This window comes from Eleginops maclovinus, chromosome 8 (genome assembly GCF_036324505.1).
Source record: "Eleginops maclovinus isolate JMC-PN-2008 ecotype Puerto Natales chromosome 8, JC_Emac_rtc_rv5, whole genome shotgun sequence".
Classification (NCBI taxonomy): Eukaryota; Metazoa; Chordata; class Actinopteri; order Perciformes; family Eleginopidae; genus Eleginops; species Eleginops maclovinus.
In genome coordinates, this window is record NC_086356.1 from 17,847,675 (window position 1) to 17,873,797 (window position 26,123).

Genomic DNA, 26,123 nt, shown 5'->3' on the forward strand with positions numbered 1-26,123 from the left:
AGATATTTTGGTATACTTTACTATGACTTTTTTGTCTTGGACACACCATACTTTGACGTTTTGTTTTTTTGCACCATACTTTACTATGATGCTTTTTTTAGTATAGTATGTCGAATAATGTGAAAAAAGAAAAAAATAACGTCATAGTATAGTGGTTGGAAAAACATGAAAAAGAAGTCGTGGTAAAGTATGTTGAATAATGTTGTTTTTAAAAGCTACATTATACTAGTATAGTAGTCGAAAAAATGGAAAAACATGACGTAGCATATTATCGCTAAAGAATGCTAAAAAACACTTTGAATACTGTGTAGGGTAAGGCACGGGGTACTGTGTCCAAATAAGGCATAAAAAACATGTCGTAAATGAAAAAAACAACAAAGTATAGTATGTAGTTGTTTTTCTCCATTTTTTCGAAATAGCATAAGTCCAAAAAATGCTAAGACAAACGAGAATACTGTGAGGGTTTAGGCACAGCGTACTGTGTCCAAATAAGGCATAATACAGTATGTCGAATAATATGAAAAAAGCCGTAGTCGAAAAATAACGTCATAGTATAGCGCTGGAAAAACATGAAAAAGAAGGTATAGTATAGTATGTGGAAACATATAGAACAAAGTTATAGTATAGTATGTGGAAACATATAGAACAAAGTTATAGTATAGTATGTGGAAACATATAGAACAAAGGTATAGTATAGTATGTGGAAACATATAGAACAAAGGTATAGTATAGTATGTGGAAACATATAGAACAAAGTTATAGTATATAGTACATCATGTCAAAAGAGTCAAAGTATAGTATGTTGAAAAATATGAAAGACAATTCATGATAAAGTCAAATTTATTGTTTAACTATCATAGTACAGTATGTCAACAAATAAAGTCATAGTATAGTAGTTTGAAAAACATGATAACTAAGTCATAGTATAGTAGGTTAAAAAATGTGCAGAAAAAGTCAAAGTACAGCATTTAAGAAAAAGAAGGATAATAATTAACAGTCAACAAAAGCAAAAAGAGTCATAGTGTAGTATGTTGTTAAAAATGACAGTCACAATGTAGTATATCATAACATTAAAAAACTATCCCAGAACAACATGTGATGATGACGTTGGGGAAATCAATCCAAGGTGAACATTTAACAAGTTTTACAGATCAGGGCAACCAGACCATCAATGTCAGCTACAAATCTGGTGAATAAAGAACACTAAACACTATGATAACTTTTGTTAAACATAGTTCTTTCAAATAGATATTTGATTAGTATCACAGTGGCCACATAAACACACACAAAGAGCAAAATGACTTTTATTGTTCTGCAGTGCTATCAATACAATATGATCAATCACTGTTCATAATCTCATAGATCTACTTCATAGAAACAATCATACTGCAGGAAATCTGTTTGTCCTATAGTACATCTCACAGACAGTGTAGTTCACTGTCTGATCTGCATCTGCTAGTGTGATGGTTTTTGTGTGTAACACGTCACACATCATTGTCAGTCTGCATGTGACAAATGCATTTAATAATATAAGTGTAAAAGAGACAAACACACAATTCAAATATTAATGTTCAGTGAGTCGCTGTAGTGTAATTAATTAAAATAACAGCCATGATCTTATTGTCATGTTGTGTGAAGCCACGATACACAGGATGAGGTTTTACTACAAAAAGCTGTCTGAATGACATAATGAACATTGCATCTGATTGTGACAATTTCTGCCATGCAATAATCAATACCCATAGCAACTGTGTGTCTACAGAGAGATCACCCTAAAAACTGGAGGTCTGACAGCTGCCTGACCCGAATAGCTGCAGAAAAAGAGGATAAGTGGTGGCATGGCCTTTTCCCTTTGAACACTTATTCACTTAACTCATCACTAATGGGCTCACGGAGGTGCAACGCACATCGAGCCACTGGCTGTAAATAGGCTTTCATCATCGAGCGAAAACACAAATAAATACAGTACAGTACACACACACTCTGACGTACACATTGTGCTCACATGCTCGGTCACCCTCTCATCCATCTCTGTGCAAATGTCAAAGAGTTGTTGTGCAAATTCAAGAATATAAGGACACTCCCTCACACCCAGTTATTTATGTGTGTAACTAAGGATGCACGATATCTACAGGGCGATTAAGAACAGTCAATAATGGGAACTGTTTTACTTTTCTTAAGAAGAATAACATTTGCCAGATTATGTCAAAGCATTTCATTTACATTGAAGTTATTTGACGCACCTTTATCTTTAAAAAACTGTTCTTGTGTTAGCAATAGTGAGCAGGGTTTTATCTAAACCAGGTAACAGGAGCGCTGCGCCCTCTTACTCCCGGTGTGCGCCCTCAAACCAAAATAGAGATTTTCCTCGTAAAATGTTAAAGTGATGCCAGAAAACCTTGAAACCTTGAAACCTTGAAGAAAACAATACTTCTGTTGGTCCGAAACGGTATAATCACTCCGGACATATGAAGATGGTGTCAAATGTCTGGTCAGACGGCAGAGACAGCTTTGTAACTGAAACTGAGATTTCTGATTTAGTTTCTTTTACTCTCCTTGTTTCTGCAGAGGAAGTAAAGAAATCGTAACTCTGGATTTATTTGTTGTTTGAGGTGCAATATATGACTCAGCAGCTTTAAGACATGTATAGACTATAATGTTCACCCTCATACTATATTTTTCTAGAAAAAACCCTGGTGATGTTATCCATCTTCGCTCCCTACATCCCAGCCTTCATGTTTGCATATGAACTTCTTTAAAAATACAAAAATGTGAAATCCTTTTATAGGTTAAGAAGCATAGATTTGTCGGTTAACGGAGCTGGCTGAAAATAATTCATATCGTGCATCCCCATTGAAAATAAAGCTGGAGCATCTCATCTTATCCCTGAACATAAAGTTGGTTTCAGTGAGCTGTTGTGGAGAAAGGGAAGCAAATAGCTGCCCTGTGGAATCAGTACATTTATTAAATGCAGCCGTCCGTCCTCCTGACTGGACCACGGTGTTCATATATGATCTCAGCAGGAGGGGAGGAAGAAATGCAACAACCTCCTGCAGTCATCTCCCACCTCTGGAGAAAAAGCAATCAGGCTGAGAACGGTGCTCCCGCAAAGTGAGCCAGCAGGGGTCCAGCGAGTCCTCCTCTCAGCTCCCATCATGCCCTGCGTGTGTGAGCTGAGAGGAGGGAATGCTAATGTTGCAGCTCCTGTGGAGAGGGCTACAGGCGGAGTTTGGGAGTGGGACGCCCGAAGGAGCCCGCTCTCCTCAGTTCTCCAGGTTGGCCCTGAGAGTGCGAGGCTTGAGTCTCTGATGCAGCCGGTAGTCCTGGCTGGCCGCCCGACGCAGGGGGCCGGGGGAGGCGAGCTGAGGGTGGGTGAGTGTCTGAGTCCTGATGGTGCGAGGCATGGCCCTGCTGCAGCTCACTGAGCGCCGCTCCTCTACACCCGGCGGGGACTCCAGCTGAGCCTCACACAGCTCCAGCAGCGACGCTACCTGCTCCCTCAGCGGCTGGGATTTGAACCTGCGAGCTGCCAGGTAGAAAAAGGCTTCCACAAAGGCTTGTAGTCCCATACCTGCAGAGCACAGAGCGGTTCAGGTGAGCCCGCAGTAATTCAGAAGGAAATCTAAAATGACAATGCCAATAAACAAACTAAATATCACGTGTTTATTTGTGAGCTTTAAAGTTGCGTGTAGGAGGATTTTGTTTCCTTTGGACAGAGCCAAGCTAGCTCTTTCCCCGTTTCCAGTGTTTGAGCTAAGCTAAATTGTTGCAACCCAAATCCTGAGTCATTCCATGCTACTGTCACAAGTGTGGGAACTGTTGTGTCTCTGCAAATAATGTCATAAAAAGCACATTCTAGACTTTCCATTATCAGAGCTGTAAAGGAACTAAGTACATTTACTCAAGTACTGTACTTAAGTACAATGTTGAGGTACTGTACTTTACTTGAGTGTTTACATTGTATGCTACTTTGTACTTCTACTCCACCACAGTTCAGAGGTAAATGGTGTACTTTTACTCCACTACATTTATTTAGTCCCTTTAGTTACTTTTCAGATCTGGATTAATGATGGTAAATATAATCAGCCCTTAAATCAGACTGTAGTTCACCTGGAGTAAATCCAGCAGCTACCCTGCAGTATACAAAGCCATTCAAACTAGCTGCACCTTTACCAGCTCTGAGAACACTTTAATGATCAATCATTATAAAACATATCAGAGATATTATTCTGAAATGGACCAATCAAACAATCACTACTTTCACTGTCGCTACTTTAAGTACATTTAGATGAGAATACTTTCTACTTTTACTGGAGGAACATTTAGAATACTTTTACTGTGACAGAGTATTCCTACACTCTGGTATAACATGTCCAATCATAGAGAGAATATCCATGCAAGGTGTTGGTTGTTGTAATACTCATGTTGGCCACAAGAGGCTAATGTGAATAACTACCTCTAGTTAGAATTGGGAATAAAACCGTTCAGATTTAAATGTGTTCATGCAAGTACATAACTGTCCATTTCACCCGTTTTCAATGATCTAATAGAGTTCCTCATGGCTTCTGTAGATAGTATCTGTATGTTTCTGACACAAAAGGTAAGTATTTTATAATTTTTAAAAAGCATTATAGGATGTTGAAAAAGCATGGCATAGATAAAAAGAAAAAGAAAAGTCAAACTGTACCATGTTGAAAAAAGTCAATAGAAATATGCAAAAAGAAACAGTCAAACAATTTCCAAAGCTCTGATAATGATTTGCTTTAACCTCTGTTATTGTGATCGAGAAGAGGAAGACAAGATTGCAGACAAAAAAATAATATCAGAAATAAGGACCGGCATGGTGAGGGTTGGGGGGTGTTTTGCTGTGAATCCGAATTACAGATCCAAGAGGCGAGCATTTTCATACATTCCTTCATGTGTCATTTCAGAACTTTGCTGCATATCCCAAAAATAGAAAAACACCATGTTTTTTTTGCCTCTTATTGCTTCCCCACAAATCCTCCAAAGCACATCCAGAGAAATAACAGACCCTGACACTCGAGTCCCTCTGAATACGTATGAGCTCATTCTGAATTCAGCCCACAATCTCCTCCGTACAGACCCTTCCATCCTTGTCCATGTGATCTCCATCCATCCACTCCGCCTCGCAAACATTCCTCGCAAGGTGCAACGTCTGAATAATTCATGGGAGAGTCTCCTGGCTGTCACATTGTGATCTCAGCTCATTTCAATTATGCTAGTGCACAGTGTCAGAGGGAATCTGACAAAGAATGACAAGCAATTATCTCCAAGCACGTTATTTGCTCCGAGTCTCAGGGATATCAGGCTCTCTATCCTTTACATGTTGTTCCTTTGTAGGGGAAAGGTTGTTTTTGCATCCATGTTTGAGTGTCCCTTTGTGTGTGTTTTACCTGCTTCCCTAGAATCAGCCAGTGTTCCCGACCAGCGACGTGTGATGTCTATGTAGAGGATGTCGACCGAAGCCATGGAGAAGTTACTGTTGCTCAGCTTGCAGGTCCTGAAGAAATGATCAAATCAAACATGTCAGCCTACAAGTTTACAATCCAACTGAGATATTAGTAACTCATCCCTTCTGAAGTCAAAAATATTGCCAACATTTCAAGGACATGGAGGGAGCAAACCAAATGGTACACAACAAACATATGATGATGGAACACAGACGCAAACCCCACATCCGAAATGTCGTGATATAGTCTTTTTGAGAAAATGTGCATATTAAAATTACAGTTTATTTGGGTTATGCAATACCTTAGGAATTCAAAATGATGCACCTTGGGAATATATATATGAAATTGGTATGAGACTGAATCCCCTGGTACAGAACAAAATGTTAGAAATGTATTTAGATTATTGCATCAATAAAGTGACCTATCATTATAGGAATATTGATTATTGTCAGTCAGTCAGTCAGTCAGTCAGTCAGTCAGTCAGTCAGTCAGTCAGTCAGTCAGTCAGTCAGTCAGTCAGTCAGTCAGTCAGTCAGTCAGTCAGTCAGTCAGTCAGTTTTTTGTCTGTCCTTACACCATGTAAAGCGGCCTGGGGTCCCTTGAAAGGCACTATAAAAATGTAATCTATTATTATTATAGAGTGAGACAGCTTGCTTTGTTAATTAATTGAAGAAATGTGTCATTTATCACACAGTTGTACGCACAGACAGAAACTCAATAAATATGAAAGCTTCGAAAGTAAAATAACCTGTTTTTTATAGAACAGTGTTAATTGTTTGTTATAACCCAAAACAAGGAAAGGCTCTACACAACTGTTTTATGCAACTAATATATAAATATTAATCTTTTCTTTTCTTTAAGAAGAACCCAGGTCATGTGATCTTAACATTGAGTAAAACAATAATGCTATTCAAGATCATATTTATCTGAAATAATAGGCTGCACACTGAACACTATATGATTTGAAAAACCTCTAAATTAATGATCGTTGTGAAGAGGTCTAACCCAGGGCCTTTATACTCCCAATATCTGACTGGTGGTTTGCTGCTCATATTAATAATCTTGATGGACGTACAGGAACTCATGCAGCCGCTAAGGCAGAAGCTAATGGGGATCCAATATAATAATGAAATAAGACGTGTACCTGATGAAGGTTCTGAAGGCAGTGGGGCCCAGGCGCATGTTGCCTTTGACCCCCAGGAAGCGTATGAAGAGCGCTGCAATGCGCTCCACCAGCCGCAGGTAGTTGAACTGTTTGGTGTACTTGGGGTAGACCTGCTTCAGACACAGAGAAGGCAGAGATCCGTCATCCGGGCTCCTCTCGTGTGGCTCCGCCTCCATCAGGATCTCCTCCCCGTGTTCAGTCCCACCCGCCCTCAGGTAAGAACTTTGGCCGCAAAATGGTAGGAGGGAAATAAAAAAAGAAAACACATTATATTATAAATGTATGAAAAAAATAAAGCAGTTGAGTGAGCATGTTGAATTAAGGACAACAAAAGTCCCTACTTCACGGCTCAGGCCCTGCAGGACAGAAGCTCGACAACAAAGAGCCAACGCAGAGTTACAGGTCACCTGAGGACGCACATAAATGCACTGAGATTTCTTTTTGAGTCTGCACTTAAGAGCCTGGATTGGTGGGGACATGGGAAGAATAATGTCTTTCCACCCCCTCACTTCACAGCCTTTTCACCGACTGAGCTCACATTCACAGCATTTAGTGCAACAGTAGACACAGTGAAGGAGATAAGTATTTGATCCTCTGCCGGTTTTGTAAGTTTGCCCACTTCTATGGTCTGGTTGTAATCTGATTTATTGACTGTGGACATGTGTCTTTTATCCAGGTTAAGAGATGATATCAGGAGTACTTTCTTAAAGCGGTCAGTGGGAGCCAGAACTGTGGTTCTTGCAAGGGGATCAAATACTTATTTCCTACAATTAAAACGCAAATCAATTCATATAGTTTTCTTAATGCACATTTCTGGATTTTCTTTTTGATATTCTGTCTCTCACTGTTAAAATAAACCATTAAAAGTATAGACTTTTCATTTCTGTGTAAGTGTGCAAACTTACAAAATCGGCGGGGGATCAAAGACTTATTTCCTTCACTGTACATCTACACGCTATGAATGTTGCATGTAGAATTAGGATATTTGTTTTGAATGCTTAAAAAGAGAAAGTTAATACTTCTAACAAAGTTTGGAAACTTAGTCAAGTAAAAAAGGAAGAGTACTTTTGATGGGAGTAGCAGCCTGACTTCATACCCAGGAGAGCCTCTTGAGAAGCTACAGTGCTTTCACTCTATTATATATTCTATAAGACAATAGCCAACAAAAAGTCTGAGCTTGTAAAAGGGCTGATAATGACAGTTACATTGCACATGCTGATGGGGGACTAATTGTGCTTTTAGAGGTTAATTATTGAGTTCATGTTTGATGCTTTGAATGCTGATGCGACAGAATATTAAAGCACTTATGTCGGTTTGGATATTCAGCATCGCTGTCCCAAGAGATGGAAGATCCATGCAAATGAGGAAGTAAAATCTGGCCTTAAAATACTAAAAGAAAACTTTTGAAAATGTTTTATGGAGGCAGGAAAGGCATTCACAATCACTAGCAAAAAAATGTAATAAGAAAGGGAACCCAGAAGAGTTTTCACTTTGAGTCCTAAAGGCATTATGTGTATTGCAAAGACCTACAGATAAGTATTGTTAGTGTGTACTTCACAATAACAAAAGACTGATCTGCTGTGGAGGTAAAGGATATCAGGCTCAGTCAAGAAAGAATTAAGTCCCTTAAATGTGTGTATTACACGTAAAATAAACTGACTAAAAGTTCTAAAAACATTATAAAGGAGATATATCATTAAATATTAGTGCATTTGTTTAAAGTTGTGTGTAAACATGTTCATAATCGCTCTAATTTGGATAACTTTCTTCCAAATAAAGTTGAAAACAAGTGACTTTATAAATAATATGTTCAAATGATAGTCAGCTGTGTTTACAGTTCCTAATGCTCTCGTCCGTAATATAGAATTAGAATTTCTCATCGCTGAGCTGTGTTTCCCCAAACTGCCCCACTGTAGGTAAAGTAAATAATGCAATAAACATGTGATGACGTTTTACCTTTCCGCTAATTTCCACTTATTTTAGTTCACAATTCATTCATTTGAACGGTGCACTCCCATTGTGCTTCTACCGACGGATTTGCCTCCTCACAGAAACTGAAGATGAGTCAGGCGTTTGTCTACCCTTAGGAATGTGTGGGAGTGTAGACACTGTGCTTAACTGACATCTCCTGCTCTCGCCTGTTAGCTCTGCAGAACTTGTGACTGTAGGGCAGTATCAATTAGGCCTCATCATTTGTATAAGTTCATTGTGCAGTGACTTTGAATAAATCATAGCAACCTGAGCAGGGGCCTCATTAGCGAGAATCAGTGACAACACGTGAGTGGGTGTGCAGGGCCTTAAAATAAACTAATGTTAAACACAAGTAACGAAGGAAACAGAGGGGATTCAGAACGTCAAGGGGATTCAGTGCTGCTGACTTTTATGAGACAGTTTCTTTCTCCATGAATTAGTAAGCAGTGTGAATGGCACATAGAGAGCGTTGCTGAATGTTTAATAGAATCAATCATTCCTCAGCAGCCAGCAGGACACCACCCACATGTATTTAGACAGGACGGGCTCAGCTAAAAACAGACACATCTTCACCAGAAGCTGACAGGCAGGGGAAGTGAGGGGAAGGTCCACATTCCCAGCAGAGGGAGAGGAGAAAATGATGGAGGCTAGGCAAGGAAGCAAAAGTTGGCAGGATATTAAAAAGATTTACAGAGGCCTGGTGCTAAATGTTGGCTGAGGGTACGTGAGAGGGGGCTAATTTAGCTGTCATTACCCGGCTTCAATGATTTTCCCAGCCTCCTGGTGAATTAATCACTAAAGCCGTTTCAGATTGTCAAAAGTCTTAAAAAGGGAGAATTTTGGATTTATTGCCTGAGTCACACCAAAACACAAACAGAACAAATTAGCCTCCGACATGTGAGTAAGTCAGGTGTGTGTGTGATTTAAAATAGACACTTTTTTCACGTTTTCCTATCCACACAACCACAAGAATCAGAAAAAAACATTACGCAGCTTTAAGAAGTATGCCGATAAGCCAAAACATTATGACCATCTGCCTAATATTGTGTAGGTCCCCCTTTTGCGGACAAAACAGTCCTGACCGGGTGTGCTTAGTCTGCAACAATGTTGAGGTAGGTGGGACATGTCAAAGCAACATCCATATGAATGGCAGGACCCAAGGTTCCCCAGAGCATTACACTGCCTCCGCCAGCTTGCCTTTTTCCCATAATGCATCCTGGTGCCATGTCTTCCCCAGGTAACAACGGACCCTTTTGGTAGGTACTGACCACTGCAAACCGGGAACACCCCACAAGAGCTGCAGCTTCGGAGATGCTCTGACTAGTCTAGTTGTGACGGCTAGACTAGTCGTCACAATTTGGCCCCTGTCAAAGTCGCTCACATCCTTACGCCTGCCTATTCTTTCTGCTTCCAACACTTCAAACTTTGAGGACAAAGGGTTCACTTGCTGCCTAACATCCCCCCCCCCCCCCGTTCCATTCTAACACTGTAATCACTGTTCTTCACTTCAGTGGTCATAATGTGGCTGATCGGTGTATGCTATATCTATGAATGAACGTTTTAAAATTTGAGAACGTGACATCTCCCTAATCTGCAGCTCCCCTCGGCTTTTGGAGCTTTCTCAGGGGTTCCAGCTCATTACTGCAACTCTTTATTGTTCACTCACACCCCTCTCACAAATAATAGACTGCAGTCCCGATAGAATCAACATGACATGATTATTTTTGCAAGCACTATCTGCCCCATCTGGTCCGATTCCTCATAGATAGTGAGATAATTATACTACAGCGCAAACACAACCATAAGGTTTTTGCATCTGATTGCAATTATCCATGTGGCACAGGAAGGGCAAACATGTTGCCGTCATACCAAGAACACACTCGTCAGAACAATGGCAGAGAGAAATGTAGAAAATAAATGCTAAGAGGTCTTAAGCTAAAGCTCCTGGCAGACCTCAGGAAAGGTATTTAAATCTGATACCATGTAACCTATTGGGGGTTTAACATCCCAGTGTGTTAGTGGCGTTTCAAAAGCACACATCCAGACTGTATAATAAAGTAATCATATTATTTTCTTTTATTGAGCACTAAACCAGAAAGTTATGTTCAACATAAGGGAATTCAAAAAACATAAGGAAAGTCATGAACAAGTGCACATGTTAAATTATTAAATGTGGGGCATGATTTGAAGCAGAAGCATAAGCTAGCACATGACAGTTGATGTTATGCTCATGATGCTCTGTAATGGCAGTATGTGTTAACAAGCAACTGTTGGCTAACACATATCAACTTGGAAGGATGTCGACATGCAAATCATTTTTCACAGCTCGTTTCTGCTGTCCCCAAGTGGCCACACAAAACCTAGTAATGCAGATTTCAAATGAATGGGTTACGTGCATGAATTCAAATCTTCCACTGTGAAACAGACTCACCTCAGTTACCCTGATGTACCAGGTGATGTATAATTCTCTAACACATTATCTCTCTTTATGCAGATGACTTTTGTTCCCACCCACACATCCATCATAAATCACCCTCAGACATCATACACAGGATTAATGAGCTTGGTGGAAGAAATAAATGTCTGAGTCACTGATAGCATCACACCGCTTTCCAAAATGAATCCTCATTAACCTCTACCTTCTTTCTCCAAAATGCCACTTTGTTTTGCCACTTTATATTTATCTTTCTCTCTTATATAAGGTTTCACTCCGTATTCTTTATAAGAAACACCTTTTTTTACTGGGTTGCAGCTCTGTATTGTGTGCCTGGTCAGTTCTCACCTCACTTCCACTTCATCTTGACAAGTCAGATTCATACGTGGGTGAGCTCAGTCTAAACTCTGCGTTCTGAGCGACTGAATCCCATAAATCCCACTGCACAACAGCTGTCAGAGACCACAACGCAAGTTTGTCTATATGTGGCTGCACCATCTGTGCTGTAATCACATTGCTTAAACTCCAGTAACGATGTCAGGAAGATTAAGACCTTTGTGGAGGTATGTACAAACAGTGAAATGAGCCATATGATTTAGAAAATCAAAAGGACTGAAAGCCACTTTTTCACAACTCAACAAATAATACTCAAATGGAAACATGTTAGCTCAACCACAACTGTATTTGTGGGGCTGATACAAACAAACAATTTCTATAAATATTTAGCAATATTTACAGAAAATATGATCAAAATCAAAAGTGGCGTTGGATGAATGGATTAGGAGTCTGTAAGTACGTAGATCGGATATCGATGAAATGAACAGAATTCAAATTGTGCATTTGACATAGTGCTGTAGTGTAATTCATTCATGCCCAAGATGTGATTCTGCTGATTCTAGCTGGATGAAAATGTAGCAATGCGGGAGTCATGAGGATTAAGCGTATTATAGTCGCATTATATCCATGCGTTACTCATCATCATGAATGTAATAGCTAAGTGGGTATTATCCCCGAGAAGATATGCCCGTCGCTGGCAGAACAAAGCAGATCAAATATCTGATATGGAACATAATCTGCAGAGGAGGCAAGAAATGGAGAGAGAGGAAACACATGGAGATGGTGGTGGAATAGAAAACAGTAAATCCTCTTGTCATAAAAGAAAAACAGATTAAGAGGGAGTGGAGGAGGTTTACTGCCAGGCAGCACACAGGGCTGGTCAGACGCGCAGATTGAGACATCACACTCGTACAGTTGTGTGAATCTCCACCTCGACTCAGCTGAATTACATTTTTCTATTTAACAGGCTTATGGAGAGAGCGGTGCAGAGCTCTGAGAAGGGAAGGGTAGAGTAAGGTAACACATCGTTCACTCTTTTGGAGGATTTCTTGATGTGGGTTAAATGAGGTACACTTGCATGGTCAGAGTATTACAGAGGACCGCCTGAAAGGTTTCAGAATACTGGTGCATCCAAACTAACCCTTTTAAGCACATAAACAAACTAACCTATCAAGGCAGAGGTAGACCAGTAACTCTGGTGTCCTCCCTTAAAGAAGACTGGTGGATTTGAAGAGAGCTTTTTTAATTTCCAGACAGAAATGGATTTCTTATGGCATGTTAAATGAGTGAAAATATTCCAGATACAGCATATACATGTGGATGTTTTAGGATTATAAATATGTTTTGCTGCTTTTCCCACTGACTATGGATAAGTGTAGAATGTGCACTGTGTTAGTATTTTGTTTAATGTGTAAATAAACGTGTGTTGTATACTTTAAGTGTGTTTTTGTGATCTTTTTATGAATTCTAATCTGTACTCATAAAAAAGTCATCGAGTACAAAAAGGCAATCTTTAAAAACAAAATTGGAAGGGGGTTCCGGGGATGTCATCGCCCTGAATAGATGAGAGTAACACCTACGTCGCTTTCTGGCGAAATTACGGTCCCACCCACTTTTGGGGGAAAAGATTTGCTATCATTTGAATTGCAGTCAATACAGATTCTGAATTTTTCGCCAATCGCATCAAAACATTCAGATAACCGCTCTTTTTTAATCTACAAGAAGCCCAATTATGATGGTCAGGCAAACTATAAAAAATGTGAATGGAGATCGATGATCTGCGTCTATTTACTGTTTTAAATTAAACTATAAATCAAAACAGATCATCGAACCCCATATACATTTGTTAATAGTTTGTCTGTCTGACCATCATCAATGGGCTCTTTGTAGATTCAAAACGGCGCGGTTATCTTGATTTTTTAACGTGATTGCTGAAAACTTCAGAATCTGTATTGGTCTGCCAGTCAGAGTGACCAAGTCAAAGGAGAGCCTGGCTGAGCAACTGGCCCACTGAACGGTGGTCAGAGGATCTAAACCATGGGAGGCAGAGGATGCGTGAGAGAAGGCATCAGAGAGAAACTACGGGTCTTCAGGAGGGAGCCCTCAACCCCTCAGAGAATGTTGCCACTTCTAAATGTGTGTTTACTGTGTGTGTGTGTGTGTGTGTGTGTGTGTGTGTGTGTGTGTGTGTGTGTGTGTGTGTGTGTGTGTGTGTGTGTGTGTGTGTGTGTGTGTGTGTGTGTGTGTGTGTGTGTGTTTACATTGAAGGTCTCTTGTGGCCGGGATCCATAAGGCGCAGAGTGTCCCTGATCACACCCACTTTGACCTCTTCGTCGACCGGACTGGGAACATATTCAAAAACTCCCGGTGCCACCTGAGACAAACAGAAATATTTATCACAGCAAAGAGAATAAAACAATATAAGAAAACTCTGACAAACACTGAGGATGACATTCACTCTGACCTCCTGCTCATGTTCTATTCTCATACTGGGGTTGGAGTTGACTTCTAATAATACTGGCTTCAGGTTCTTCATCAGCAGGATGTCAAAACCTAAAATCTGAGAAACAAACATATTTCTTTATTCATATTTTATTCATCCCCTACCAATAAAAACGTTCTTGAATGAGGTAGAAAATGCATCATTGCATAGCTTTTATTTTTCAGTCCCACCCACCTGGAAGCATGTGGGTCCCGGTTTGCCAGGCGGTATTTCAGCCTGATAGTAGACTCTAAGTTCAGGCACCACGGCGATGGCAGTCTTGATGACGAGGGCGATGATGTCCGACCACACCTTCTTGATGTCCACACCTTTAGCTGCCAGCCTGTACAGCACGCTGGAGAGCGAGCGCTTGCTGCCTGTGCTCTGGCTGTCTGAGTGGACAAAGTTTCCGCTGTGGACGTTCAGCGAGTAGTTGGTCAGGTGCATGAAGACGTGGCTCAGATTCTTCTGGCTTGGTTCCTACAAAATCAGAATAAGAGCGGCTTTAATCAATGTACTACTGCAGTGCTGTTCAGAAAGAGTGGATTGCTCCTCCTCTGGTGATGCTGCTCATCCAAACAACTTCACTCCATAAAAGATTAGCAATGAAAAACACTCACAATAAGTTGACCATGGGCCATTTCCATCATCTGGATAATGGAATATTCTCACATTAGCGACTTGAAAAAGCCTAGCTCACTATGATGGCAGGGGGTTTAAAAATAGATCCTGATTGAAAAAAAAACAAGAAGTATAATGTAAGAAAGAACAGTCTCACATAGGTGATAATAAAGCAAAAGAAGGCTTTAAAAATAATATGTTATATAGAAGAATAGTGCCTGTTTTACATGTAGTCGAAGTCGTTATTCGTTTTGCCCAGTGAATATATGCATTTTTAAAATGACATGTTTTGTTCTGCATGTGACAGTGGACTGTGACAATCAAAGTAGGAACAATACTTTGTTAATTCTACTTCAGGAAGGACTTGATGTTCTTAGGTGAAAAAAACTGTGTGTATATTTCAAAAACGTAATATTGTGCATCCCGAGACTCACACTATTTTCATTTATTTTTCCTGGGGCACATAATGACTATTTTTAAGATATGTTTTGCTCTATTGGTTAAATCTAAAATCAGATGAATGGTTCTTGATAAAATCACAGTAGAGAAAAAGAGACTCCCTGCATCTGAGTGACATGCTATAAAAGTGGAAGTACGCGTTTCAGCTTCAGAGTGAACCTGTGGACATCGTGGCTACCTGGTAGGGCTCTGTGCAGAATCGTGTCAGGCCTTCCTTGGCAATGTAGATCTCCAGTGGCTCCAGGGACTTCAACAGCACGTAGAGGCGGATATCGAACTTCAGCTTGTCAATGAGCAGCGGCCTCTGGATGTACTCCTGGACTACAGCCTGTTTGGCCTGTGAACCCACCATGAGCTTCAGGTCACTGGGGTCACGAATGAGGTAGATGCCGTCGCCCTGAGAGCCCCCGTCGGGCTTCACAATGAAGGTGGGGTTCACCGTGGCATCGTTCTCCTTCACCATGCGGATCTAAAGCAGAGGTGGGGAGTTTAACAAGAACATCAGAGACCTCTCTTGGTAAGACCTCAAGCAAACATTTTCACATGCCGCTGCAACATTTAAAACAAAGCTCTCAGAGTCGAGCGAGGAAAGTTTCACGTATAAAAGATGATATCAATTCATCACAGGTCTTTAATATCTTCTGCGTGATATTTTATTAAATCACATTATTATCATTTATTGCACTGTAACTTCTAGCTGAATTTGCTCATTTCTTATGTCTGAATATTTGATTTCCTTCTGCTCTTTAATGAGCGTTTGAAATTGTATTTAAAAGTTGGTATCATGTTCTTCTTTTTGCCTTTTATTTCAATACTTTTCATGTCTTATGTAAAGCAGTTTGAGTTGCATCAGTGCTGAAATGTAAATGTGTTTTGTAACTCTTGACACTGTGACATACAAAACATTTGGAAGGAGGGTCTTTTTTGTTTTGTCTGCTGCAAACCTAGTAGAATGAAAACTCTGATATTCTGGTGCCCCCTGCTGGAAATATTATAATGTTACTACAGTTTATAATAGGTCATATTTTTATCTGAATTATTGACCGTCCGTGCATGCAACTTAAATTTAAAAAATCTGGTTGTATATTGTCCAGGTTCATGATATGAGAGCCAGTATACCTGTGTGGAGAACTGCTGGCACTCCTCAGGCAGGATCCAGGAGCGGGGATAGAAGTCGTACTCCTCCGGGAACAACTCCTGCATTGTCCGCACTGCCCGACTCAGGTTGATCTTCCTCAGCATTTCAATCATTCCTGCAACACAAAAAAGAAAAAAGATAAATAAATGCAACAGGCGGTCATGTAACATATCAAAATCAAAAAAAGTCATTTCTTTTGATTTCACTTTTCTAGGTGATGCGAGGAACACGCTTTTTTATTTCATTCTATAGATATGTCGCAGAAATGCAGCAAACGCTCGCTAAAACTAATAAATCAACAATTAAATAAGCGTGATTGGCATTTTAGACAGGATCATGCAACCACAACACAATAGTATTGCCAGATACGTAGTAACCTGGAGACTCCATTGATGTACATTTCTCTCTAATACAATAATCTCTGAGTCTCTAAAGTCATTATTATTGCCATGGCATGAAAAGGTTAGCATTGGATCTATGAGGATCAGTCAGGGTTTATCTGAATCCCCCCTGTTGTGATTACTGAATACTGAGCACACATGAAGCACTGCGGGCTGAAATAAAGCCATCTCTTGGTTTGAGGTGGACAACATCAACAGGAGGTGATAGAAGCGGTGAAATACCTGGGAACTTGTTCACCTGCCCTGAGACAATGTTTTCATTGTCATGGAAGGAAACGCCATGCCAGTAGATATCACAGGGGGCTCGTCTCCCCAGAGGGAACTGCAGAGAAGGAGAGAAAACAGAAAGAGGGAATAAAGATGGTTAAAAAAAAATGACTTTGAGGATGAACATTCACTTCTCTCACATGTTTGTTTATTGACATTTTTTTAGGGCAATTCAGTTTTGTACATACAGTGGGGCAAAAAAGTATTTAGTCAGCCACCAATTGTGCAAGTTCTCCCATTTAAAAAGATGAGAGATGCCTGTAATTTTCATCATAGGTACACTTCAACTATGAGAGACAGAATGGGGGAAACAATCCAGGAAATCACATTGTAGGATTTTTAATGAATTATTAGTAAATTCCTCGGTAAAATAAGTATTTGGTCACCTACAAACAAGCAAGATTTCTGGCTCTCACAGACCTGTAACTTCTTCTTTAAGAGGCTTCTCTGTCCTCCACTCGTTACCTGTATTAATGGCACCTTTTTGAAGTCGTTATCAGTATAAAAGACACATGTCCACAACCTCAAACAGTCATACTCCAAACTCCACTATGGCCAAGACCAAAGAGCTGTCAAAGGAGACCAGAGACAAAATTGTAGACCTGCACCAGGCTGGGAAAACTGAATCTGCAATAGGTAAGCAGCTTGGTGTGAAGAAATCAACTGTGGGAGCAATTATTAGAAAATGGAAGACATACCAGACCACTGCTAATCTCCCTCGATCTGGGGCTCCACACAAGATCTCACCCCGTGGGGTCAAAATGATCACAAGAACGGTGAGCAAAAATCCCAGAACCACACGGGGGGACCTAGTGAATGACCTGCAGAGAGCTGGGACCAAAGTAACAGAGGCTACCATCAGTAACACACTACGCCGCCAGGGACTTAAATCCTGCAGTTCCAGACGTGTCCCCCTGCTTAAGCCAGTACATGTCCAGGCCCGTCTGAAGTTTGCTAGAGGGCATTTGGATGATCCAGAAGAGGATTGGGAGAATGTCATATGGTCAGATGAAACCAAAATAGAACTTTTTGGTAAAAACTCAACTCGTCGTGTTTGGAGGAGAAAGAATGCAGAGTTGCATCCAAAGAACACCATACCTACTGTGAAGCATGGGGGTGGAAACATCATGCTTTGGGGCTGTTTTTCTGCAAAGGGACCAGGACGACTGATCCGTGTAAAGGAAAGAATGAATGGGGCCATGTATCGTGAGATTTTGAGTGAAAACCTCCTTCCATCAGCAAGGGCACTGAAGATGAAGCGTGGCTGGGTCTTTCAGCATGACCATGATCCCAAACACACCGCCAGGGCAACGAAGGAGTGGCTTCGTAAGAAGCATTTCAAGGTCCTGGAGTGGCCTAGCCAGTCTCCAGATCTCAACCCCATAGAAAATCTTTGGAGGGAGTTGAAAGTCCGTGTTGCCCAGCGACAGCCCCAAAACATCACTGCTTTAGAGGAGATCTGCATGGAGGAATGGGCCAAAATACCAGCAACAGTGTGTGAAACCTTGTGAAGACTTACAGAAAACGTTTGACCTCTGTCATTGCCAACAAAGGGTATATAACAAAGTATTGAGATGAACTTTTGTTATTGACCAAATACTTATTTTCCACAATCATTTGAAAATAAATTCATTAAAAATCCTACAATGTGATTTCCTGGATTTTTTTTCTCATTCTGTCTCTCATAGTTGAGGTATACCTGTGATAAAAATTACAGGCCTCTCTCATCTTTTTAAATGGGAAAACTTGCACAATTGGTGGCTGACTAAATACTTTTTTGCCCCACTGTAGGTAAATACGGCTATACACGGAGATAGTACAGATCATTTAAACCATACAGTACCTTCCATATTTATTCTATTTAATATTCCACACCTTCACACTGACTGTAAATATTATATTCTGCTTTATATTTCGTTTTTGTTTATATTTTCTGTACATTTTTTGTCCAAATTGTATATTTTTTTACTTTGTTTTAAATGTTATTTTATTTTATTGTAATTACCTTGCCTTGTTTTTATTTTGTTTTATTGTTCTGCTGCAACAAAAACATTTCCCAAATTGGGATCAATGATCGCTCTCTCTTTAAAGGTAAAAATACAAATAAAAACACAAATGATGTAAAAGAGATAGCAACAATACTATTACAAATGTTAAAACAATGTGTTATTTAAAAAAATTATAATAATACAAAAAAAGTTCAAGGTTAATTGATTCATGTATGAGTTAGCATATAGTGGGAGAACACGTATTTGATACACTGCCGATCTTGCAGGTTTTCCCACTTACAAAGCATGTAGAAGTCTGTCATTTTTATCATAGGTACTGTTAGAACAGTACTCTTCAACTGTGAGTGACGGAATCTAAAACAAAAATCCAGAAAATCACATTGTATGATTTTTAAGTAATTAATTTGAATTTTATTGCATGACATAAGTATTTGATACATCAGAAAAACAGAACTTCATATCTGGTACAGAAACCTTTGTTTGCAATTACAGAGAGCAGACGTTTCCTGTAGTTTTTGACCAGGTTTGCTCACACTGCAGCAGGGATTTTGGCCTACTCCTCCATGCAGATCTTCTCCAGATCCTTCTGGTTTCGGGGCTGTCACTGGGCAATACGGACTTTCAGCTCCCTCCAAATATTTTCTATTGGGTTCAGGTCTGGAGACTGGCTAGGCCACTCCAGGACCTTGAGATGCTTCTTATGGAGCCACTCCTTAGTTGCCCTGGCTGTGTGTTTTGGGTCGTTGTCATGCTGGAAGACCCAGCCACGACCCATCTTCAATGCTCTGAAGGAGATTGTTGGCCAAGATCTCACGATACATGGCCCCATCAATCCTCCCCTCAATACGGTGCAGTCGTCCTGTCCCCTTTGCAGAAAAGCATCCCCAAAGAATGATGTGTCCACCTCCATGCTTCACGGTTGGGATGGTGTTCTTGGGGTTGTACTCATCCTTGTTCTTCCTCCAAACACGGCGAGTGGAGTTTAGACCAAAAAGCTCTATTTTGGTCTCATCAGACCACATGACCTTCTCCCATTCCTCCTCTGGATCATCCAGATGGTCATTGGTAAACTTCAGATGGGCCAGGACATGCGCTGGCTTGAGCAGGGGAACCTTGCGTGCGCTGCAGGATTTTAATCCATGACGGCGTAGTGTGTTACTAATGGTTTTCTTTGAGACTGTGGTCCCAGCTCTCTTCAGGTCATTGACCAGGTCCTGCCGTGTAGTTCTGGGCTGATCCCTCACCTTCCTCATGATCATTGATGCCCCACGAGGTGAGATCTTGCATGGATCCCCAGACCGAGGGAGATTGACCTACATCTTGAACTTCTTCCATTTTCTAATAATTGCACCAACAGTTGTTGCCTTCTCACCAAGCTGCTTGCCTATTGTCCTGTAGCCCATCCCAGTCTTATGCAGGTCTACAATTGTATCCCTGATGTCCTTACACAGCTCTCTGGTCTTGGCCATGTGGAGAGGTTGGAGTCTGTTTGATTGAGGTGTGGACAGGTCTCTTTTATACAGGTAACAAGTTCAAACAGGTGCAGTTAATACAAGTAATGAGTGGAGAACAGGAGGGCTTCTTAAAGAAACACTAACAGGTCTGTGAGAGCCGGAATTCTAACTGGTTGGTAGGTGATCAAATACTTATGTCATGCAATAAAATGCAAATTAATTATTTTAAAATCATACAATGTGATTTTTGGGATTTTTTCCGTCCTCTACATGCTTTGTAAGTGGGAAAACCTGCAAGATCGGCAGTGTATCAAATACTTGTTCTCCCCACAATATATCATATATTTGTGACCCTTTTTCCGCATCAGTAAATGATTGAGAATGTTGATCTGCTAATATGACTCAGGACATTAGGACATTAGCGGGCGTTTGTCCTTATGGAGTCATCCAGAGTGCAGGGATAATCTTGCCTTAAGATGGGAGGCAGTGCGTGCTCTGTTGTGATGAGCTGGGAAACGGAGAGGTATTTAGAGATCTAGGCGATCCCGCTGGCACACAGCAACGCTTTTGTCTTTAACACACCTCTACTCCAGCAGACATCCACACACTCCAAACCATTTACTATTCGCAAAATGTGTTGCCATCATGAAATAAAACAATTGATATTACAGTCATGCATCTTTACCTAACGTCACTGCTAGTTTGAGTGTCACTAAGAAATTAAACCCAGTGTTTTAAAATGAGGTGTGGTCACATGCATTCTTGGGGCCGTGCTATCTTGAGCCAGTAGAAAGCGTCATTGACTAAAAAAGCTCAACTAAAGTTAGTGACAGTATTTTCCTGCTATTTAAAGGGTGCACAACTCATTTAGTAAGATGTGCCTGCAAAGGAGGGTTTACGATAAGGTCACACAAGTACAATCTGCTTGTAAAACATGCACAGCTGGGCTCCTCCTCTTGACTTAAATTATTTAATATTTCCACATAAAGGGATGGAAGTTGAACAAGGAGTTGGGGGGAGGTAACTTGTTTTATTTCCTGGATTCTGGTAGATTTTTATGCACTAGTTCATGGTGGAAATGATGTTATTTATGAAAAGAAAAACACAAAATTAAGGTGGCAGGGGACATTTTTGTAAATATAACAGTATAGTAAGGCTCTCAGGCATCCTGTATTGTTCAACCTGCTAGCCTCTGTTGTGATGAAGTCGCCACAGACTCGTGTTCTGTGCAGCACATTTCCTCTGTCACACACTCTGACTCTGTGTCCAATTCCCATGGCACCACAATATAAAGTATGCCAGAGAAAGTCTCCAATAATCCATAATCCAATGGAAAAATCCCATTGATTTAATGTCAGGGAACCAGGGCGATGCTTACATGCGGGGTTGGCCTACAAAAAAAAAAATCATCCCTGCTGCACTGTACAGGAAGCTGACTCTCATTGCATGCAACTAAATATAACAACAACCACAACATATCCAAAATATTTCAAGTCGCTTTGGATAAAAATATCCAGTAAATATAATGTAAAGCGATGTAATAATTAAGTTTATTGCTATAGGCTAGTCATAAGTGAACTGCAAAACATTGTTCAAGAATTAGGCTATAACCAGGACAGTAAAAAGTTAAATCAATAAATGTTTGTTTTTTTCTGTCTTCTATTCTATTTTTACAGTCTACGGTCTTTCTCCTGAAAATCTTCAGAAACATATCTGAATAATTCATTTTAAAGATGTCCTCCCTGATGTCCTCCCTCCTCATCAATATATAAAAAGTTGACAGCTCAAATCGGAGTCTCAAAACATCATCGCTGAGCTGCAAATCATTTAGTCATGGAGGCTATCTCTAACTTCATTACATCAGGGCTCTATATCAAGATGTATTAAGGTCAGGAGGATATCCTGACCACTTCTTAATGCTGCTCTCACAAGACCCGACCCACTGCCCAGCTACGAGTTAGATCTGTGACAGAGCATCTCATTAATGAGTTAGCATCGTAGCGTGTGCAGCAGGGGAAACCTGCTCCACAGCCAAGAGCGGCTATAAATACTGACACACAGCTGCCAGCAACTGTCTGATCCCGTCAGCGCAGGAGGTCAAACTAATTGAGGAGTTTCTTTGAATCCGGGTTAAAAAAATGGTCTTCTTTTTCACATATGGAGACATAGAAACATGTTACCCCGTGTTGTGGAATAAATCATGTGTGGGCTTAGTGAGCTATTTTACAAATGAAGACACTTTGAAACTGAAACACAGAAAAAGAACATTTGGCTTCTTTCATCAAATGTTCTTCCTCTTAAAATCCGTTATTTCCCACAGTTTTCAGTTCTACCAAATCTACATTAAATAAGCATCCCAGGAATCTTGAGTTATTTGTTTTATCTGCTACTGAAGCTACTTCATCGTACCTCTATTTTTTAAATATTGACTTTTTATTTTATGACTTTGAGGCTCCACCCTCTTTCAAATCGCTCAACTATTCTTTACTTAATACTCTCAACATTTCTTTTTCAATTGTCTGTATGCACGGCACTGAAGTCTTGTGCTCTTAAATGGCAATTTGCACAGTTTGCCACTTTTTAACTGGCATGTGCTCTCAATGTACACGGACAATGGGATTTATCATTATATTAGGTAAGCAGGTATGAACAATTCTACATAATTAAGAAATATGTCATGAGTGCAATGCAGATTTTCTTTGGGTCTTTCACAAGAATAAAAAAAAAGTGTATGAGAGCATAATAAAACGAGCTCCTTTGTATTCGACTTTAGATCATTTAGCAAGAACAGAACCATATATAGGCCAGCAGAGAAAGGTTGTTTAGTTTGTGGGACTTGGTTTAGGAAACAGACTGGACTAAGGTTTGAGTGGGACCTGGAGAGGGGCCAGTTTGTAGAGTCTAAATTTCAGTGTGTGCTGTGCATGTGATGATATTCGATCATTTAAATTGCAGAACATCTGTAAAGCCTCCAGTAAATAGCATCTACAAATGTTCAATTATACAAGTAATTATTTCCAAAAGATGCTCCAAGGCAGCCCCCAGTTGGCAGACCATTTTAAAATGTCTGTAGAATCCCAATACAAAAAGTACATCCCTCCATGCACGGTTATTAGTCTCTTCTCCTGAAGTTGTCATTTACACCCTCAGGCTTGCCAACCTCTCTGCCTAAAAGAGGACTAGAGGTGTTATTGGATTAGAGGTGCTTATGGCTAATCATTTCCCACTGTGTGAGAGAAGGCCATATGCTGAAAGTCAGTGGACAGCTGTCCTTCTCAGGCCAAAAACACTGCAGATGTAGAGACGTGGTCATTTACATCCACTTTTTAGAAGGTTTCTATCAGGTACCCATAGTCAGTGTATAAAGCTCATGCAACAGCACTTTAAAATATCCAAACTATCCCTTCAAGTACTTCATATTACAAATCCTTTTTCAAGTAATGCATATTCTTCTCGTAATTGATAAACAAGCTACTCGAGTTTCAATCCCTTCAAAGATGTTGACAGGTACTTTCAATATGTCAGAGGAAATATAGCGCCCTTGACTTTGTTGGGGGTGCACGTTGAGGACAAAGCGTGGTAATGTATAGGCCTTCTGTCTATCGTTTCCAATACCCAACCTGCAAGGGGTTAAGTGTCACTGCGTGGTCACCGGTGATAAGTAGAGTCTTTACTTCACCAATGTCATCGTGTTGCCCTTCTTTACTTCTCATGCATAATGGAGATCATGTTCATAATGATAGCTGGTATTAATTGCATCACATTCAGATTGACCAGATGGTGTCAGGGAGACAGAAGAAATACGTCAATTTGGTCCCTGATGAATGTTTTAAATGTGTTGTTTTATATTTACAACAAATTGTCATCCATTATGACTGGTTTAAAAGTAATCACGTTATTGAATTAATAATGTGCAAGGTTTTGAATCATTAATTTTGTCAAGCTTTGACAAGGACACTGGGGAAAAAAAGAAAGGGATAATAGATAGTTGACTAACTGTTAAGTAGTTGATGGACAGAAAGAAGTATTTATAAGGAGATCTCCATTTTTGAGAGGCTGAAAGCTGCATTTCCTGCTAATTATGCATGAAAATGACTTAAATCATAATTGAATGTCAAAAGAGGATTACTTTTCTGTCAAATAGTTGCAGCTCTAACCAGTACCTTATTGTTCCATAGGGATAAAACCTGCAAAGCACATGGGTGAATATCAACAGCAAAATCATTAGAAATAAAGACATTAGCACACCTCTTTCCACTTCAGCTGCCTGATGCTCAACTTCAGAGCCTCCAAGGAGGTTTTGGCTTTGGATGTGTCCACAGTCACTGGCCTTCTCTTCCTTGCAAGCTTGAATCCGTCCTCACGGTGTGCTTCTTGAATGTTCTTGGACGGATGCTTGCTGACCCCATTATTCTCATTATTCTTGCCCTGCAGTATTTTCCCAGTCCCTTTGATGTGAAGTGTCCGCTCATGGCCTAGTTTATTCACGTTTCTCCCACCATGCAGTGACACATCCAAGCTGTGTTTGCCACAACTGTTCTTGTCATCTTTCCCCATCTTAATTCGACTTTTCCCCCTATGTTTAAAAGTGTTGGACGTATCTCTCCCGGCTATGGTGATGCTGGGCGGGTCTGGGGAGACAGGGGCAAGGGGGGACGAAGACACGGCCACCTGCTCCTCTTCCTCCTCAGCATCCACACCCTGCTTCTCTGCATCCTCTCCGAATGATTTCATTTGCTCGACGTGAATCTTGACTTTTACATAACGCTCACTCATAATGCAGTATGCTACGTGCAGGGAGGCTGCTGAACAGGGGACAGTTGTACCCCAAAGTGCAATAATAACCCGGCAAGCTAACGGTATTCTGGAAAGATGTTGAACGCATTGCTAGCTTAAGTGGCTCATTAAACAGTAAAAGCCATTTGGTTCTGTCAGGTCGTTTAATAAACAGAGTGGAGATATGCTCAGTCTTTTTAAGCTAGTTACCGGCTCACAGCTCAGGCTAAAGGGAAAAAAATAACGATGCCAGATGGCCACAATATTTAAACTTTAAAAGGCCAGCGGGTGTCACAAGCTGGCGTTGACTTGCCCTAACGTTAGCACTTGTAGCTAGCAGCTAATTGAAGACAACTAAACCTGCCGTTAACTTGTCATTTAGCTAACATATGGGTCTGTGCCGTTGGCGTAACAACCCGTTAACCCATGACAGACTTTACCTTACAGGTAGCGTTATGTATATGTCTGCGGTCACCAGCAGCGTTGTAGAGTCGCCCACAGTTAGTCCTCCGCTCTCTGTGTATGTTATCGTCCCTGTGTTGTGAACCAGCAGCAGAAGGCAGAGCCGCCCGTTGCCCAGCCTCCATCTGCTTTGAACACAGCTGATGCTGCCTTTTGAGCTCATCGTAATCTCCGACTTCCACTATAAGTACATTCTAGCGAAAATAATTTGTACATGTAATTCCTCATTTTAGAGTACGATTTATAACACTGACATTTTGTGAAGTCGTACTATGTATGTCTTCAATTGGTTTCTGCTGAGATGTAGTATTTGCTTAGATGTAGTATTTTGTCCCTACGTCACCTGAAGGCAATACGGGGATGCCATGTTTTAGTGACGGTCCCCCTATTAGATCAAAGAACATCCTTAACCTATACTTTTTCTTCACTCTACTGAGGGCTATAATAGGTTAACCCACTTTAAATAAATACAGTCATTTATTTAAAGTGGGTTAAGGAAATTTGGCCATCAGTATTGTGTATTTATTTACCCAATTTAAATAAATACAGCAATTTATTTAAGTTGGGTTATCCTATGTTTAGTGTCATTGTAAACATTTATTTAATTGCTCTGTGTTTATTGTAAGCACAAATATTACAGTTATTTAGCAATACAAATATTAGATTTCAGGATCCCT

At 40.4% G+C, this 26,123-nt stretch overlaps 1 protein-coding gene across 2 annotated transcripts; it reads right to left on the minus strand.

Annotated features, from left to right (window-relative positions):
• Positions 1-1,290: 1,290 nt before the first annotated feature.
• On the minus strand, positions 1,291-25,560 carry ttll11 (tubulin tyrosine ligase-like family, member 11). 2 transcript variants are annotated; one of them, XM_063888911.1, is made up of 10 exons: positions 25,425-25,560; positions 16,701-16,800; positions 16,059-16,192; positions 15,118-15,408; positions 14,055-14,339; positions 13,842-13,937; positions 13,639-13,751; positions 6,616-6,858; positions 5,415-5,521; positions 1,291-3,571 (listed from the first exon to the last, which is right to left on the minus strand). In XM_063888911.1, the coding sequence occupies exons 3-10, from the start codon at positions 16,188-16,190 to the stop codon at positions 3,264-3,266; spliced, it is 1,575 nt and encodes a 524-aa protein (XP_063744981.1). In that variant the 5' UTR covers positions 16,191-16,192; positions 16,701-16,800; positions 25,425-25,560; the 3' UTR covers positions 1,291-3,263. The 2 variants fall into 2 exon arrangements, with proteins under 2 accessions (XP_063744981.1, XP_063744980.1); XM_063888910.1 differs by having other exon boundaries at positions 24,457-25,517.
• Positions 25,561-26,123: the final 563 nt, after the last annotated feature.

Coding starts and splice junctions, on each gene's coding strand:
- ttll11 (XM_063888910.1), bottom strand. CDS start 24,984: ATGAGTGAGCGTTATGTAAAAGTCAAGATTCACGTCGAGCAAATGAAA. Junction 14,340..15,117: donor TCTGCACAGAGCCCTACCAG/GTAGCCACGATG, acceptor CTGATTTTGTAG/GAACCAAGCCAGAAGAATCT. Junction 13,938..14,054: donor CGGGACCCACATGCTTCCAG/GTGGGTGGGACT, acceptor TTTGTTTCTCAG/ATTTTAGGTTTTGACATCCT.